Consider the following 17,347-nt stretch of genomic DNA (forward strand, 5'->3'; position numbering starts at 1 on the left):
CAAAACTTCCTTTGAGAGAAGGCTGTCCACTAAACTCACATTTTACCAGGAAGATCCTGCTTTCCACAAATCTTCCTGGGATTTTGTTGATGATGTTGTCTTGCCCCCCCCCCCCCCCCCCCCCCCCGAAATCTGAAAAGTTCTGGTTTACATAAGTAAATCATTCATTCATTTTTGTGCATTTCCAGTGAAGACAAATAAACAAAACCAGAAACAATTACAGCTTGCCTGGCAAGGCAATCTGCATATTGCTGAATAACCTGGTGATAACCTGAGGCTAAAATAACACAAATCATAATGATATATTTCTACCCTAGCAGCAACCTGCTATAATTTACTATGCAACCTGCCCTTGCTCATTTTTTGTCAGTGCTCTCTCCTCCCTTTTATTCCCCAACAGAAACACACACAAGAAAGGATAAGACTAAAGTGATTTTATATAGACATTGTTAAATTTGTGAGGTACAGGTGTCTCTGGGGAAGGCTGGGAAAAAAGGCTGACGTACAGTCAGGAGACCCATTAGGATGTACAGCATGCACAGTGTGATCATGCAATGGCAAAATCGTGTTAAAGGTTTGATTTATGTGGATAAATGTGGAAGTATAATACTGACATGAAATTTGCTTTAATGTGCATATGAACTGAAATGCTACCAGAGAGTGAGGTATAGTGAGTTACAGTAATTTCTTTCCTGCATGACCAGTCAAAGAAGGGGCTGAGGTTTTGTGTGAAGGTCCAAATATCTCACAGTTGTGATCTTCCAACAATTCACAAGGCAGCAAAATGGACTGAGAGGCCCTTTCAAGAACTTTAAAAGGAAATTCAATGCCCTTGTCTATTTTCTTTGAATGATACCAAGGAGTCTGTTTAAAAAATTATTAAACTGGTTAAGCTGTCTAGCAATTCACTAGACCTATTAACATGGTACATTTGTACTTTTGCTTTTTGATATAAATCATGGAAGTAATGGAATGGGTAACAGTTTCTCTCCTGAGACAGCTGTAATGGTAATCTATGACAGAACTGACACCAAATTCTCACTTAGTAAAGAAACAGAAGCGAGTTTTCTTCTCACAATCTAGGTATCACATCCCATTTCAGAGTTCACATGTTGCTATAATTGCTGTTTACCTGGTTTTTGAAAAAGACTTGCTCTAAATTCTTCCTATCATCCACATTAAATATTTACATTCAGGCGTAAGACGTCTTGTAAAACTTTAATACCATACCCTCCTATTCAAAAAAACATTAACAAACCCTCAACCCAAATCCTAGCTCATATATGAAGCAAAAGATTCTAAACACTGTTTAAACTGACATTTCTTCCCAAAGTACAGGGATGTTTATGCTCTTGCCTAAGGCGAGATAAACAGAGCAGCATACCGCTCCATATTTGTAAATGTTAACTCTGCAAGGGAGAAACTGGCTTTCTGTAGGCACCAGGCTTCTGTTTCTTCACTGCTCAAAAAGCCATAATATGACATATGGGTATGTGTAAATCGAAACAAGCCCGTCACTGAAAAAAACCATGTAGTCTCATTCTATTCCACACATCATGCTGACTTGAAGAAACTTTTCAAAATTGCCTCCAGAAATGTATCGTAGGTACCAGCCCAGTGGCCTAACAGTATATTTGGGATAATTCCATGAGTCTGTGGGGCAGTTGCACTCTCCAATCTGGTGTGCATCAGAAGTAACTTTCCTAGAGTCAGTGGGGACTGACTCTGCTGCTGTGAGTGTGGTACTACTACTTTAATAATTTTCAAGAAAATGCTATGAGAATTAATAAGGATAACATATCGACCCACCAACTGAATATTGTATAAGGCCAAAGTACTCACACCAAGAGGCAGAAGACTGAGAGCATATAACCCAAGGGCAGCCCTTTTATGTGTATGTGCCATTCTAAAATAGACTCCTGCAAGCATCCTGGTTAATATAACATACTGTTTGCCAAATATGTACTTTAAAAATAGCAGTCAACTGTATGGCATACCTTGAGTGGTGTTAAAGCTGTCTAGGTTTTGTTATACAAAGACGATGATAAGTTATAGCATGCTGCCAGTGGAGAAAGAAGTGAAACAGCAAAAATCGAGCTGCATAAGATTCTTGAATGAGTACTTAATGGGGAAGGTTAAACCATAACAGGAGTGTCAACTTTAATAAATCAGGGCACTTACTCAGATGACTAAACATGGATTTAGGATCTCCAGTTATTCAGATGTTTATAGTTTGGCAACTAAACCTACAGCTGGGCATCTAAGGAAAAGTGTCCCTTGTACCAGAAGTCTGTGTACCTACAGCTCTCACAGCATGTAGATATTGACATTCTGCCCAGAGGAGCCTGAAGTTATACACTCTTCTTTCAAAATCTTGGCTTAGATTGCAGCTCTAGTAGTCTTTCATTCTGGGAGAAACTAATGAGATTTCTTGCATTTCTGCTAAACTCTGATCAATTGATTGCTGTCCCAAACTTCTATGTCTCCCTGTTTTAAAAAAAACATTCCAGCTTTTCTGACATCTAGCTCACAAGCTCAGTAAAGTAGAGGTTTTTGTGTTTGTTACTACTGGCCAGAACAGCATTAACCTCCACTGGGACAAGTTATTAATTTGTGTTCCTAGAAATTTGTTTATGATGAATAATACCAATCCTTTTTCTTTTGTACGGATAAAAGTAAGTTGAGGACATGGTTGCTGCTGTTTTCAAATGAACACTAATTGTGCAATTTGGAATTTGTTTTTGATTCATTGTAGGTACGCAGCAAGAGCAAAGCAGCTAAGGCTGGACTGTGTGAGGGAGATGAGGTGGTGTCTATCAATGGCAAGCCTTGTGGAGACTTAACCTACGCTGAAGTTATCGTTCTGATGGAAAGCCTGACTGATGTCCTGCAGATGCTTATCAAGAGGTACAGGAATGCTCAGAATGCTTCGGTGGAATTCTGTTCAGTGTACCACATGGAAAATGCTGGGTTTGCATGCACTCATTTTGCAGACGTATACTGTGAGCATTTTTGTAAGCTCTGCTTGTCTGTAAGGAAAAGGGAGAGAAGACAGAGTATTTGATCTGAAGGAATCAATGTATATAGTTTGAACAGCACAGTGCAGGCACAAAATGAAGAGTAAAGTCTCCAAATGTAACGATTTTATTTCTTATTAAGTATTCTTAATACTTACAAGGTGTCCAGTACCATATCTGCATGCTGCAGAGTCTTGAGCTCAAATATTCTTTCCATTCCTTTGAAGTAGGGAAGTGTTGTTATTCCCCATAGATAGGGAAGTGAGGCTTACAAAAAGCAAAGGCTGTGCAGATGGAGAAAGTGTGTTACACAGATATGCCTTGATGATGACATGGCAAATGGTCTTCTTGGGTGGCAAAATGTGTTAGTAGTCAGGAGGGAGAGAAGGTCTGGAAATCATGACTTCTATTTCTGTAGCTGTTATCACTTCACTAGTTGAGGTGGCGCAAGTCACTCACTGCTCTCTGGGTCTCAGCTTCTCCACTTATAAAATAGCGATGGTGAATTTCAGTTTTCTTCGAAAATGCTTCAAGCTTCTTAGAGAACCTCCATGTACATTTGCAAGCAAGCCAGCATTACTGCTTACTGCACATCAGTCTATTGTAATGACTGTTCTGTAATTGCCATCAGTGTAATGCATGCAAGCCTGAGTTCAGAACCAGCTACAGTAAGCACATTCTCCCCAGACTTTGTGAATTCAGACAAGATGAACTCTGAATTGCCTTCAGTGTGGGCAAGAAGAGGAAGAAAAGACCTGAGACTTCCCCACTCTTTGTAAGGAATTACAGCTTCCCCTTGAGCTACTGCAGTTCCCTGTGTATGCTCTCCCATAGGCAGGACCAGGAGGACAGAAGGGGTCAGGATTCATCGCAGCAGCTAACAGAGCAGTGTCACTGTAAAGGCTGAAAGGACTCTGGTGAAAGGCACTTGTCTCTGGTTACCACGGATGTCTAAACAGCATGTGAAATTCCTCTGTGGTTTCTGCTACACACGCAAAGGAACTTTCCTAAAGTGTCTAGTAGTTCAAAATTACAATTTGCCTTCAAAATACCCTCAAGGAGTATTAGTTTTATTTATAACAGACATTTTGCATGGTCTGTCTGTGTGTGTTGTCTTGGGCTGAGTGATGGATCAATGTGATGAGATCAGCGGAATGCTGATAGCTGAGGATTACAGCTTACCTTCTCTGTAGTGCATAGCTCTTCTTTCTGGTTCAGCAGTGTACCATTTGAAAGCTCCTTGTGATATCTGCATTCTTAGCTTTTTAATACATACCATGACAGCAAGTTTGCTGACGACACCAAACTGGGAGGTGTGGTAGATACACCAGAAGGCTGTGCTGCCATTGAGCGTGACCTGGATAGGCTGGAAAGCTGGGCAGAGAGGAACCTGATGAGGTTCAACAAGGGCAAGTGCAGGGTCCTGCACCTGGGGAGGAACAACCTCATGCACCAGTACAGGCTTGGGGTGGACCTGCTGGAGAGCAGCTCTGCAGAGAGGGACCTGGGTGTCCTGGTGGATGACAGGTTAACCATGAGCCAGCAGTGTGCCCTGGCTGCCAAGAAAGCCAATGGGATCCTGGGGTGCATCAAGAAGAGTGTGGCCAGCAGGACGAGGGAGGTTCTCCTTCCCCTCTACACTGCCCTGGTGAGGCCTCATCTGGAGTACGCTGTCCAGTTCTGGGCTCCCCAGTTCAAGAAAGATGAAGAGCTACTGGAGAGAGTCCAGCGGAGGGCTACAAGGATGGTGAGGGGACTGGAGCATCTCCCCTACGAGGAGACGTAGAGGGAAATGGGCTTGTTCAGCCTGAAGAAGAGAAGGCTGCGAGGGGACCTCATAAATGCTTATAAATATCTGAAGGGTGGGTGTCAGGAGGATGGGGCCAAGCTCTTTTCAGTGGTGCCCAGTGACAGGACAAGGGGCAATGGGCACAAACTGAGGCACAGGAAGTTCCGTCTGAACATGAGGAAGAACTTCTTCCCTCTGAGGGTGACGGAGCACTGGAACAGGCTGTCCAGGGAGGTTGTGGAGTCTCCTTCTCTGGAGATATTCAAGACCCGCCTGGACAAGGCCCTGTGCAGCCTACTGTAGGTGACCCTGCTTCGGCAGGGGGGTTGGACTAGATGACCCACAGAGGTCCCTTCCAACCCCTACTATTCTGTGATTCTGTGATTCTGTGACTACCAGAACTGCACTTGCAAAAATAATACTTGTGGCTGACCAGCTGTCTTCTTTGCAGCCATAGAAATAGCTCCATATGCTTTGACTCCTGCCTGTTGCTGCTCTATAACTGATATTTCAGTTGGCCTGAAGGCCACAGTACACTCTAGCTGAAAGTGACAGCACATCTTCCATTCACTCCATTGACCCTGCTTGGATGTATGGTGAACAGCAAGACACATCCCAAAAATCAGAACCAAAACATAGTGCTTAGACGTCTCACACAATTCAGTGTTTCATGGAATGAAACTGCGTCTGCTAGCAATTTTAAGAAAATTGCAGTTGCTCAACACTCGGAAAGTGACTAAAATGTTCTAAAGAAATTCACCTTGAGAATCTTTAAATCTCTTCTCATTAGCTCATCTCCCCCAACTCCCAGCCCCTGCTGTCAGTATCTTCCAGGGTATGGGAGAATAAACTGGAACACTGCTCTTCCCCTGCCACCTCCTTTGTGGGTAGTAGCCCTCTCAGCACTACCACCAGAAGGACTTTTCAGGACGTGTCTTAGCATCCTCTGAGAGCACTGAGAAGCAAATCCTTCCTTTCCTGAGTAGCCACTTGTAAGCAGCCATCTCAAGAAAATGCTGGAAATCATGAGGAACAATGCCTAATTGAAGTGGTATTCCAGTGTTCCAGTGGTGATCTTTACATGCAAGCATCTTTCGCTGGCAGGGAATAATATTTCTCCTTGGGAAGCTTCTGACTGTTCCTGAACTATTTGCATGAAGGATGAGATTTTCATAGACAACCATTGTTGGCCTAATTCTGCTCTCACTACGCTTACTGGGAGGAAAATTAGGCTTTTAAAGCAGTTTTTAAAGTGTTACTTGGCCTTTGATGTCTACAAAATGTTCTCCCAATCCCCTGTAAACCACAGTCTGTTACTGGCCAGCAGTGCCCACAAAATCTTCGGATTACAGGATCAGAGGAAAGAGACACCCTGCAGGGCAGTTACTCTCCAGATGCCATGTGGGGGAGCATCTTACTGACCTTCCCGACAAATGCTGAACAGATGCATCCGGGAAACATCGAGAGTGGGGACAGAAACAGAAATGCTAGCCTGCCCTTTTCACATCAGTGTTAGCCACTCCTGAACTACTGCTGAGTCTAGAAAGAAAATTTCTAGGGGGAAGTAGGGAGTGAGCTCAGTGCATACCAAAATGAAATGCACCATGTAGGGAGTAAAACATGACTCTGAGACAAACCCTGCCGTGCTGACTCCGTGAGTTCTGTTTCCTTCCTGGAATTACACCAGGGGCGTTGTTCCTGCAGTGAGCTGGCAAGACCTGAAACAAAAATAATAATTTAATAATTTGACAAAACAGAATCTTAAATGACAAAAAAGAGATCAGACCCAGTATTCTGTCTCTTCACACATGGATACACGTTTATGTCTATATAGAGTAGAAGTATATCCATAAGTAGCAAGGGCCTTTTAAGGTGGAAATCTTTCTCTCTCACCCACACACAATCACTCAGCTACCAATAAAGGCTAACATTTAGCTGGCCCAACCCCCAGTCTCATATCTTACAAGGAAATGTTTACAGACTTCTGTGATTTATCTGTACTTAAGAGCAATACAACTGATCTTCCGAATAGCATAATACGATGGACTCCAGCAGCACTCACAAAGAGCTCCTTAAATTAAAATCTGTCTGACCTTTCTGTAGCTCCATATGTGGTTTAATGGATGTTACACATTTTGCACTGAGGCAGACCCAGACTGCTACAAACATGGCTAGAAAAGCAAGTGATATTGCAGCTTCTTCAGTGCACCAACAAATTTATTTCTTCTGTTGCTTCTTCCAGCCTTTCTTTGTAGGCAGTTCCAAAGTTTCAGAATACTTGGGACCCAATTTTGATATCAGAAATCTGCATAATACTTAATACTTTACTGAGGGTACATACATCTTCCCTCATTTGAAAAAGTTCTTGCTACCTTCTAGTCAACAGGAAGTCTTAATAACATGCTGCAGTCTTGCTGTATAGAAAAGGCTTCTTCTCGAATTAATAGTAGTCAGTATGGCCCAGAGTACTGAAAGAAGAAGCTAGAGTACACTAGCAGTCCTAACACCAGTAAAACAGCCTAACTGGGCGAGGGAAAAAAATAGTTTCAAAAAGGCAGCTACACTGAGGTATATAGTAGGCTTCAGGAAGTCAACTGGCTTCATTTGCCAGTTAGAAGTATGTATTTTTTAAAAATTAGGAAATATTGTATGGGTTCACTACCCTTTTTCACTGAATCACTGGAATAGGCCCAGAATGTTTTAATTATTCCATAATAAACAAGGATCGTGATCCTCAGAGGAATTATTTGAATGCGTATTTTAAATATTCACTCCTCTCCTTCTGATCCTTACCCAGTACTTACCTCTACCTTAGAGAGTAAACTGTTTGGGACAGGAACAGCATGTGAGGATGGTGCCTAAAACAGTTGCAGTAGTAGTCACAGAGCCAAAAATTAACCACTCTTCTGGTCTCATGCAAAATTAATTTCCTCATTCACATGTGAAATATGAAGTATTGTACCAGAAGTCTCAGCAGGATTTGTCTGGAAACACTGTAACAGAAATGTGTCTGTGAAAGCATACTTTTAGGAATGATATAACTCCATTTTGCAGAAGGATGGTAGTAGGATCATAATTCTACCACAGGAGTGTAATTTCCCTCTTATTGAACTGCTAAGTTGAAGAATTTTGAAAGATACAAAGATGTTTCAATTTAAGACCTCTGAGAAGGTTTTGGGAAAATCCTTCTACTTAAATGGAACAATTGTTACAGGTGTAACAATTAATGCAGTGGAAAAAATGCTATAGGGAAATTGCTTTTGTAACTACTTACAATTTCTGTGCTTACAGCAGCTTAATTTCTTGAATTACTTATGTATTTGCAGATCCTCCAATGGAATAAATGAAACCTTGAGTGCTGAAAGAGAAAATGGAAAGCAAGAGAACATAAAAAATGAGGACTATAGGGAGAGTACTACATTGCAAATCAACACAGCAAAAGAGATACCCCATGGAGATTTATGCATCACAGAGATATACAGTGAGACTCATCAGGGAGCAGGAGAAAGCAACATACACTTTTCTGAAATGAAACAAGAGATCACACAAAGCCACAGAATTACTCCTAAAGTGATCGGCACCTCCAAAGTGCTCGTGACAGATGAAGCTGCTTTCAGAGGGAAGATAGAAGAAAGAAGGCCAGGTGCTATGGTTGAGCTGCAGTTGTCCCTCTCAAATGATGCGCACAAGGGCACCAGTGCTCCTGCTGTGACTCTTTTAGAGGCAGAAAAATGCACCCCATCAGGAAAAGGACCCAGTGTACAACAAGACAGGACTAGCCCTGTAATCGCAATTCCCCTGGGAGTGAAAGAGGGCAACATCCAGTGGTCAAGCAAAGTAGTCCAGTTTTCTAGTGGCAAAGAGGTCAAGAGGATCCAAGGTGCAGCTCCATCTCTCCCCAGGGTGGAGGTGATCCTAGACTGTTTGGACAGGGAGAAGGAAGCACCCAGGTCTCTAGCTGAAAGGGGGTGTGTTGATTCTCAAGTGGAAGGAGGGCAGTCAGAAGCACCTCCTTCCCTCCTCTCCTTTGCAATCTCATCAGAAGGCACAGAGCAGGGAGAAGGCGACCAGCACTTGGAAAAGGATCACAGACCTCTTAAGCACAGAGCGAGGCACGCAAGTAAGTATGTCCCATGTAATCATTTGCACTGCCCGAGGGTATCTTTTGTAACTTTAAACATAATTCCAGAATGTTTCGAGTTTTTTTCTGTGATTTTCTAACTTTCCCTCTGTCTTTTTCTTTTAAATGATGTTTCTGTTCTTGCTTTATATATTTTTTTCAGGGTAATGCAATGCTCCTGCTGATGAGCCAAGAGTATACCCATGCCTTAACTGTGCTGAATAACTTTGCTTAGTAGACTTCCACTTTGAAATTAACTCATTGCTTTGTTCATCTAAAAATAATTACATCTCCAAAAAGGGCTGAATTCCGCTGGTCTTCTAATGTATGTTCGGAGACAATCTGTAGAATATTAACAAAAAAGCAAGTTGCTTTCAGATGTCTAAGTGAACCTTGTGGATTTCTCCTTTTATAGCAAAAGCTTTGTGTTGTCATTTGCATCATCTAAAATCAAAGCCATGCCACTGCTCTTAAAAGTTAATAAAAAAGGCTAGCAGAAAAGCTTGATGTTGCCTGCAGAACAGATTTTGACAGACACTAGCATGTGTATAACTGTTACATGATCCTTTCAGTTTTGTCGGTCTTCTCCAGACTGTAAAGTGAACATGCTATTTCTTCTGACTCCCATACCCAGAGGTCAGCTTCAAAATGCGTCCAAGAAGTTTATATGAAAGTAAACTAGCAAGTGGACCCAATATTAATTAACTGAGTGTAGATACGTATTATTTCTTTATTTATCTATGTATTATTTTAATCATTTGGGGCCTTTCTATTGGTTGCTTGCTCTTTCCCAACAATGCTAAGAATCCTGTCTGGGGATTTAGTAGGAGTATGTCAAAGGTGCTTGAATGTGTGCAGTGATATACTGTAGCAACAAGCTATTTCATATGCAGTGTTGGAATTAGTCTGCTAACACGCTGCTAATTCCTCTGTAGGCATATTTTTAGCATGATAACCATTTGTGTCTTATTGGCAAGTGGATTAAGCAGTTACTTATGCGTAAGTGTCTGTATGCAATCCACATATTTTTGGCATATTATATGAAGCATAAAAGAAAAGTGCACATGGTTTACATTTTGGCTGTGAAGTCAGAACCAACTGCGGGACTGTGCCTGTCTTTCTTAGAGAATTACTTGCAGTGCGTGTCTAATAAGGCAAAAGTACAAAGAATGAACTACATATTACATGATAAACTCCGCTTTCAAGTAGGACACAGATTCTGTCCTTTTCCCATCTCAACTATGACAATCTCAGTTCCTGATAATTTAGTGGCAGGTCATTATCCTTAGGAACCACGGATTTAATCTATAAAAATGTTTGCTTTTATTATTATTATTATTATTATTATTATTATTTGTAAAAACCTATCTACACATTAGAACAAACCAATTGCTACGAATAGGGGAATAATCTGTGCAGCAAATACTATGCATGTTTTTTGTAAAATTAGAAATTATAATGCAGCATTTAAGTCTAAACTAGACAAGAACAGTTATTGCAGGTATTTGATCTGTTTAGCATAAATTTTCTCTGTAAGTAGTAATCAAATTATGTTCACCTGAACAGGTAACATTTCTTCAGCCATCTACTGAAAATATCAATTAAGTAGCTACCCAGATGAATTAATTAAAAATACACTAGCAACATGAAAAGTTTCATTTTTTTTGCTTTCTGCAGAACTGTATGTGTACCTGCTGAATCCCCTTCCCAGAAAAACAGTTACTGTTGATGCAAGTAACTTATCTGAAAGTGTAGAACTCATGTGCTTTCAGTTTGCAGGGGCACTCTAACACTAATGTCCATACTTTTGGAAAATGTCTTCAGTGGCTATTGTAAGCATTTGGACTGTCAAAGGACTGAGCCAAAGATTTTGTGACTTTACTCTCACAGTAAAGTATTACAAATTGTTGGTGCGGGTGCTATGCTCTTTTATCTTTTATAGGTTCTTGTGAGAACCATTAGTTCAGTCATGCTGTCATCCAGCATAATGGCAAAACTCCAATTGTCTTTAATAGGAGAAGTATCAGACTCCATCTACTGACATGGCTAAAAGGATCATTAATAGCAAACACATCACATGGTTTTCTTTATGAGTTTGCTTTATTTATGCTAGCAAAAGATACTAAATTATTTATTGCTCTAGTTTCATGTATCAGAGGCACACTTTTTCCTTTTGAAATTAAGTGGAAGGGGACCATTGATTTGGGCAGCAACAGCTTTAAATTCTAGCCTTTTAAAGGGAGAAGCTATCGAGGCTGTCACTCATGAGGTGCGGTGGTAGAGTATAAGCAAGGCTGAGAAACAGGGACACCACCTGACTGGCATTGCCCCATAAGGCACGTGCTCCATGTTATGCTGATGTACAGTGCATCTACCAGCTGATCATCTATCAGGGGCTGAAAGTTAATGCTAATGGTTTCTCTGCATGCCTTTTTGGATGCATACTTGCTTTTAAATAGCCAATACATAGAAGCATACTGACTTTTATCAACTATACACATTTTGTAATGCATGTGAGTAAAATAAACACGTAAATGGCAGAAGCTGCTGCCTCCATCAGGCAGAATACACTCCGTTTCATTTGGTCTCAGATGTTAAGTAGTCATGGGCCTGGCTGGCAGGGAACATCTGCTGTAAGCCTAGGAACTATGGTCAAACACTTGGTAAATACCAGACCACAGAAACTGAATAAATGAGAAAATATCATCTGCCTGTTGCTGCTGAGATTACTTATGGAAATAAAAATCGAGAATACTAGAAATAAAGACACATGTAATGTTCCTGTTGAATGAAGAAAGTTCTAAAGAAAGTGATGTAGCCTTTGAACTTGCATGGGTGTGACTCTGAGGACTGCTGGGTATGGAATTTACGACACTGTTGATATTGTGGGAAAAGCGTAAGTATAATGACCTCTCCACGCAAAAGAACATAAATATTTTAATATGGGGAAAGGGGACAGTGGGTAAATTTCAGTATAGATAAATGCAGAACTATTTGTTATCAGTTTCCACGTATTTTGTTGGGCTGCATGCAATTAAATGTGTACTTCAATTCTGTCCACAGGGCTCCGGCGAAGTGAGAGTCTGTCAGAGAAGCAGGTCAAAGAAGCCAAATCTAAATGTAAAAGTATTGCATTGCTGCTGACAGCAGCTCCCAATCCCAATTCGAAGGGGGTGTTGATGTTCAAGAAGCGTCGTCAAAGGGCGAGGAAATATACTTTAGTTAGCTACGGTACTGGGGAGTTGGAACGTGACGAAGACGAGGGTGAAGAAGGTGAAGGTGAAGAGGGGGACAAAGAGAACACTTTTGAAGTGAGTTTGCTTGCAACAAGCGAGTCAGAAATAGATGAAGATTTCTTCTCTGACATTGACAACGACGGTAAAATTTTGACATTTGACTGGGACAGTGGTCTACTTGAGGTTGAAAAGAAGACAAAAAGTGGAGACGAGATGCAGACTCTTCCAGAGAGCACAGGTAAAGGTGCCCTCATGTTTGCCAAGAGACGGCAGAGGATGGATCAGATTACAGCTGAGCAAGAGGAGATGAAGGCACGCACACTCCATACAGAGGAACGCAGGGAAGCCACCGTGTCAGAGAACTTCCAGAAAGTAAGCTCTTCAGTCTATCAAACAAAAGAGGAAGAAATGTCAAGACAGCAGACCTGTGTGAGCAAAAGCTACACAGACATGAGCCAGAATCATAGCAAAGTGGTACAACAAAATGGCTTTGGCTTAGCACCACACACAAACCTCTCTTTTCAGTCCTCTGAAGCTCAAAAAGCAGCATCTTTGAATAAAACAGCTAAACCCTTCCCTTCCGGGGTTCAGAACCGAGCAGCTGCACCATTTTCACCTACAAGAAATGTCACCAGTCCTCTTTCAGATATACCAGCACCACCTCCTTACTGCTCTATTAGCCCGCCACCTGAGGCTTTATACAGACCTGTTTCAGCTCCTGTAGCCAGCAGAGCTGCCCCAACTGTGTGGTCACCCACCGAGCCAACAGAACACATAGCATCCAGAGATGAAAGGATTGCGGTGCCAGCCAAAAGAACTGGGATACTGCAAGAGGCAAAGAGACGAAGCACTTCAAAACCTATGTTCACTTTCAGAGAAACACCCAAAGTGAGTCCTAATCCTGCCCTGTTGTCCCTTCTACACAATACAGAGGGCAAAAAAGGTACTGGAGCTGGTTTTGAGTCAGGACCTGAAGAAGACTACCTCAGTTTGGGAGCAGAAGCTTGCAATTTCATGCAGACTCAAGCATCTAAACAAAAGGCCCCTCCTCCTGTTGCTCCGAAGCCTTCACTCAAGGTCTCTCCTACTGCTGGCACTCCAGTTTCACCAGTCTGGTCACCTTCAGCAGTGGCTTCTAGCAAGGCTCCTTCTTTCCCAGCACCAGCCTCACCTCGGGCAGCATACCCTGCACCACCCAAATCTCCACAGTATCCTCATTCTCCTGCCCATCCCCCAAGTACTCTCAACCTAGCTGGTCCTTTCAAAGGGCCTCAGGCAACCCTGGCGAGTCCAAACCATATAACCAAGACACCAGTCACACCAAGTGCTGGAGGAACAAAGCCACCTTTCGAGATGCCACCAGATATGAGTGGAAAAGGAGCACAGTTATTTGCCAGAAGGCACTCTCGAATGGAGAAGTATGTGGTAGATTCAGAGACTGTGCAGGCAAACATGGCACGAGCCTCATCTCCAACTCCATCTTTACCAGCTTCTTGGAAATACTCATCTAATGTCCGAGCACCTCCACCTGTTGCATACAATCCCATCCACTGCCCATCTTATCCTGCTGCTGCTACCAAGCCCTCCTCTAAGCCCACTGCTGCTACCAAAAATACAAAAAGAAAACCTAAGAAAAGTCTTAATGCTTTGGATATTATGAAACATCAGCCTTATCAACTCGATGCATCTTTATTTACCTTTCAACCTCCTAGTACTAAGGAAAGCCTTACAATTAAGCAGACATCGAAGTTGTCCACTTCAAAGCAAGCTCTACCTTTCAGACCACCAAGTGCTGGCTCTCCTACTAACGTCCGGGCATCTTCAGTGTACTCCGTGCCAGCCTACAGTTCACAACCTTCGTTCCAGTCAAATGCCTCAATCCCAGTAAATGAATCATACTCACCTACAGGCTACTCTGCATTTTCTAAGCCAGAAACCACCACATCCTCTTTGTTTACTGCTCCAAGGCCAAAATTTTCAGCAAAGAAAGCTGGCGTCACTGCACAGGTGTGGAAGCCATCAATTATTGAAGAGTAAACCTTATAGCTGAAACCTAGTGTCCATTTTGCTTGCAATCAATTTTTTGCAGTGGTAACCTGGCACAGAAATAGTGCCAAGAGTATTCCTTAGCTTACTTAATAACGTCAGATGTATCACCTCAAATCTGGGTCCAAGATATTTGAACTTTTTTAAGGAATCAAAACAGATATAAAATTTAGCACATTTATGCATATTATCAGATGCTTTATATACATAACATCCTGAAATGAACAGATACCATTGTATTAAGTAAGCAGGACACTAGGTTTTTGCTTTAGGACTACTACAACAGAAACAACAGTAAGCAATATTCCTGGTATGTCAATTAATAGAGAAGAGCTTTCTTTCTGCTCCCCTCCCCAACTATGTTCTAATAACCTAGGGATTTGAGGACTTTTTTGGGTTTTTTAAAGAAGTGCCTTATTAAGTGATATTAATAGTAATATGTATTACTAACATAGCATAAAATAGATACACTATTAGAGTCTGACTGGTCACTAGCAGAATACAACTGGATAGACCTTTGGCCTGCACAGAGCCCCACTGAATTCAGTCAGAATCTGTCCTGGCTCAAAGGTCCTTCCACAGGAATCTGATTGATCAGCCAGGGGCTTAGTTTGTAAGCTATGTGGATCAGCTGTGATCCAAAATCATGAATTGCCTCTGTGATTTCACAGAGAATGTGCTATAAGAGATGCTGGAGCGTTCTGAAGACTAAAAGAGGTGGATAGACAGCTGGAAAAATTGTTAAAGATTTCCCATTTGGGGAAAATTTGACATCCCAAGTGCAGACATATTTTTAGCCAAAGATTGCCCTGAATCCAGCAAGTAAGACAGAAGCCAGTAAACCAAAATTATTGAACAGTCAAAGAGGTGAGCTGGGTTTTGCAGCTGCAATTTAATGCAATAGTTTCTTCTGAAAGCATGATGACTGAGAATTGAAGGGATACACATATTCAAGAGTACTCACTCTCACAGCCAGAGTAGTATATGCCACAGAAATTAGCACTTACCAGGAAATCATAAATATGACCATGTCTTCCTATTGGTGCCTCGCACGCATTTTATTATTTTCACTTGGGGCTTTACAGTGCTTCTTCCCACTTTAAATCTTTTTACTCTGATCTTATACTTTCACCTTTTACTTGTTGTATTGGGGACTAAGATTGAAATACTGCTACTGCAGAAAATTCTTAAAGAGTCTGTGGTCTTGAAATCTACTGTATAATACTGCAGTGAATAGACAGTCTTGCTGAAATCAAGGCGTTCTATTTGAATAGTTTAGCATGGTTTTCAGTAAGCAGTCCTGTTAACATCAGTGGTGCTAGGTCTGAAACAAGGTGATGTTTGATGTATCAAAACCTATCCCAAGTGTGAAGCTAAAGATTATAGCATCACTCTGTGAATAAAGGTAGCAGAATCTGTTGATATATTTATTTAAACTACCATTCAGCTAGCTATAGACTACATTATGTATCTTTCATATCATAGGGGTTTTACTAGAACCATCTACTTTGATAAACGAAACATTCTCCATCATGAATAAAATCTCCTTAGTTTGGTCCCATGATGGTAATTCAAACTTCAATCAAAGTTGAGAAGAATAAATTTGCTTGTACATGTAGAAAGCAGACTGGAATCAAAGCCTAATCAAGCCAATAAAAATCACTCCTTTGAATTCTGGACCTCCAAAATCCTACTCTCCCCTTTAAATTTTGGATTAGGATAGTGACTGCATCAGAAGAAAATAGCCAAGTGATCCTTCTCCCTCTTAAAATCCAGGAGAATGATGTGAAATTTTGAAAAAAAAAAGTTTGGAAAACTCACGAAAGAATTACACTGCATTTGCCCGGAAATTGAAAGTAGTAGTATTTTAATCCTTTGGAGATCTCCCTTCTCTCTGTTTTCCACTGTCATATCTGTATTTTTCTTCCATCATTAAACTTGTCCCTTTCCTCTCTGCCTGTTTGGGGTTTTTTCTTTGGTCTGGTTGCTGGTTTTTTTTGGTCACTTACAGGTACAGACTGACAGTGTGTTAAGATAAATCTACTTTCTATACTATCCTGTTGATATGAAATCTCCTCCCTCCCCTTCCCTTTCCCCCTTACCCTTTCCTTACCCCTTCCCTTTCCTCCCTCCCTCCTTCCCCTCTAGTAAAAGTTTTACCTGATGTTACACACACTTTTTTAGGTAGAAGTTTAAGATATTATTATCTACTTGGAATAAAGATACCCTACCAAAGATAAGTAGTGCTGCTAAAGAGATACATAGAAATCCAGTCAGCCTGATATTGCCTTACATGTTTTTACTTACAGTCTCCTCCTGTAAAATACATCTGTAAATTGTAATCACACCTCTGTACTTGTACCACTCCAAGAATATTTACTTAATGAGGAGATTTTTAGCAGTTTTGTACTTCTACCACAAGTGTTGATGCTGATGCATGTGGCTACTGACAAGACAGAGCAGCTCACACAGCACAGCCGTCAGCTCATGTCAGGCTCAGGTCAAGAACTTTTGGAATTCATCACCACCTACTGAGTATCCTGTGTGAAATATGTGAATTACTGAAATCTAACTTGTAGGTTTATATGTACTTACATGGCATACCACTTTCCAAGTAAGAAATAATAAGCTTTATTATTCTAATTATTAGCAGGAGAAACAAGAGGTAAAGCTGGGATATATTCTCCTCCAAAGGAAATCAGCTCTCCAGAAAGACAGAAGTCAAGTAAATAGGAGGTAGAGGAGAGCTGTGGACTAAAACACAACACTTCAGTTTCCTGAGTTATCTGTCTAGAGCTAAATTCCCCTGAAAGACAAAAACGCATAATTGTCATCTTTAAAATGATTTTGCTGTCTCTTTCATTTTGAGCACAACTGAAAAATTCATTTAGAAGGTCAACTAAAACAGACGCATGTTTACAGCAATAAGCAAAAAGTCAGCTTCTGTGATAGCAATATAAAATATAGCTATTAGCCTATTTTCTCTTTACTTTGTCCAAAAGAAAAGCAAGTGCATCTATGCTGAAAATTTGGATTTTGTTCACATTTGGATTTTTTAGTCTGTTAGTCAAATACAAGTATTTCATATGGCCTATAGCAATGACAGAAAGATTCTTTAAAGCACCAATAAGAGTCAAAA

At 41.1% G+C, this 17,347-nt stretch overlaps 2 protein-coding genes across 3 annotated transcripts in view; one reads left to right on the forward strand and one right to left on the reverse strand.

Moving 5' to 3' along the window:
* SEC24D (SEC24 homolog D, COPII component) overlaps positions 1-17,347 on the reverse strand; it is a 232,051-nt gene that overhangs the window by 135,781 nt on the left and 78,923 nt on the right. The window contains exons 4-6 of the mRNA XM_075420895.1: positions 8,081-8,164; positions 7,611-7,799; positions 6,444-6,524 (exon numbers count right to left, since the gene is read on the reverse strand). The gene's annotated coding sequence lies outside the window, so the exon portion shown is untranslated. The remainder of the gene's footprint in view (positions 1-6,443; positions 6,525-7,610; positions 7,800-8,080; positions 8,165-17,347) is intronic.
* The window catches only part of SYNPO2 (synaptopodin 2), a 98,996-nt gene that overhangs the window by 62,682 nt on the left and 18,967 nt on the right, over positions 1-17,347 (forward strand). Inside the window, exons 2-4 of one of the 2 annotated variants that reach the window (XM_009936484.2) lie at positions 2,756-2,907; positions 8,133-8,926; positions 11,990-14,169. In XM_009936484.2, coding sequence (XP_009934786.2) covers positions 2,756-2,907; positions 8,133-8,926; positions 11,990-14,169 — 3,126 coding nt within the window. Of the gene's footprint in view, positions 1-2,755; positions 2,908-8,132; positions 8,927-11,989; positions 16,163-17,347 lie in introns of those variants that run through there. The other variant, XM_075420894.1, reaches the window with a different exon arrangement.

The sequence above is a fragment of the Opisthocomus hoazin genome, chromosome 5, assembly GCF_030867145.1.
Source record: "Opisthocomus hoazin isolate bOpiHoa1 chromosome 5, bOpiHoa1.hap1, whole genome shotgun sequence".
Taxonomy (NCBI): Eukaryota; Metazoa; Chordata; class Aves; order Opisthocomiformes; family Opisthocomidae; genus Opisthocomus; species Opisthocomus hoazin.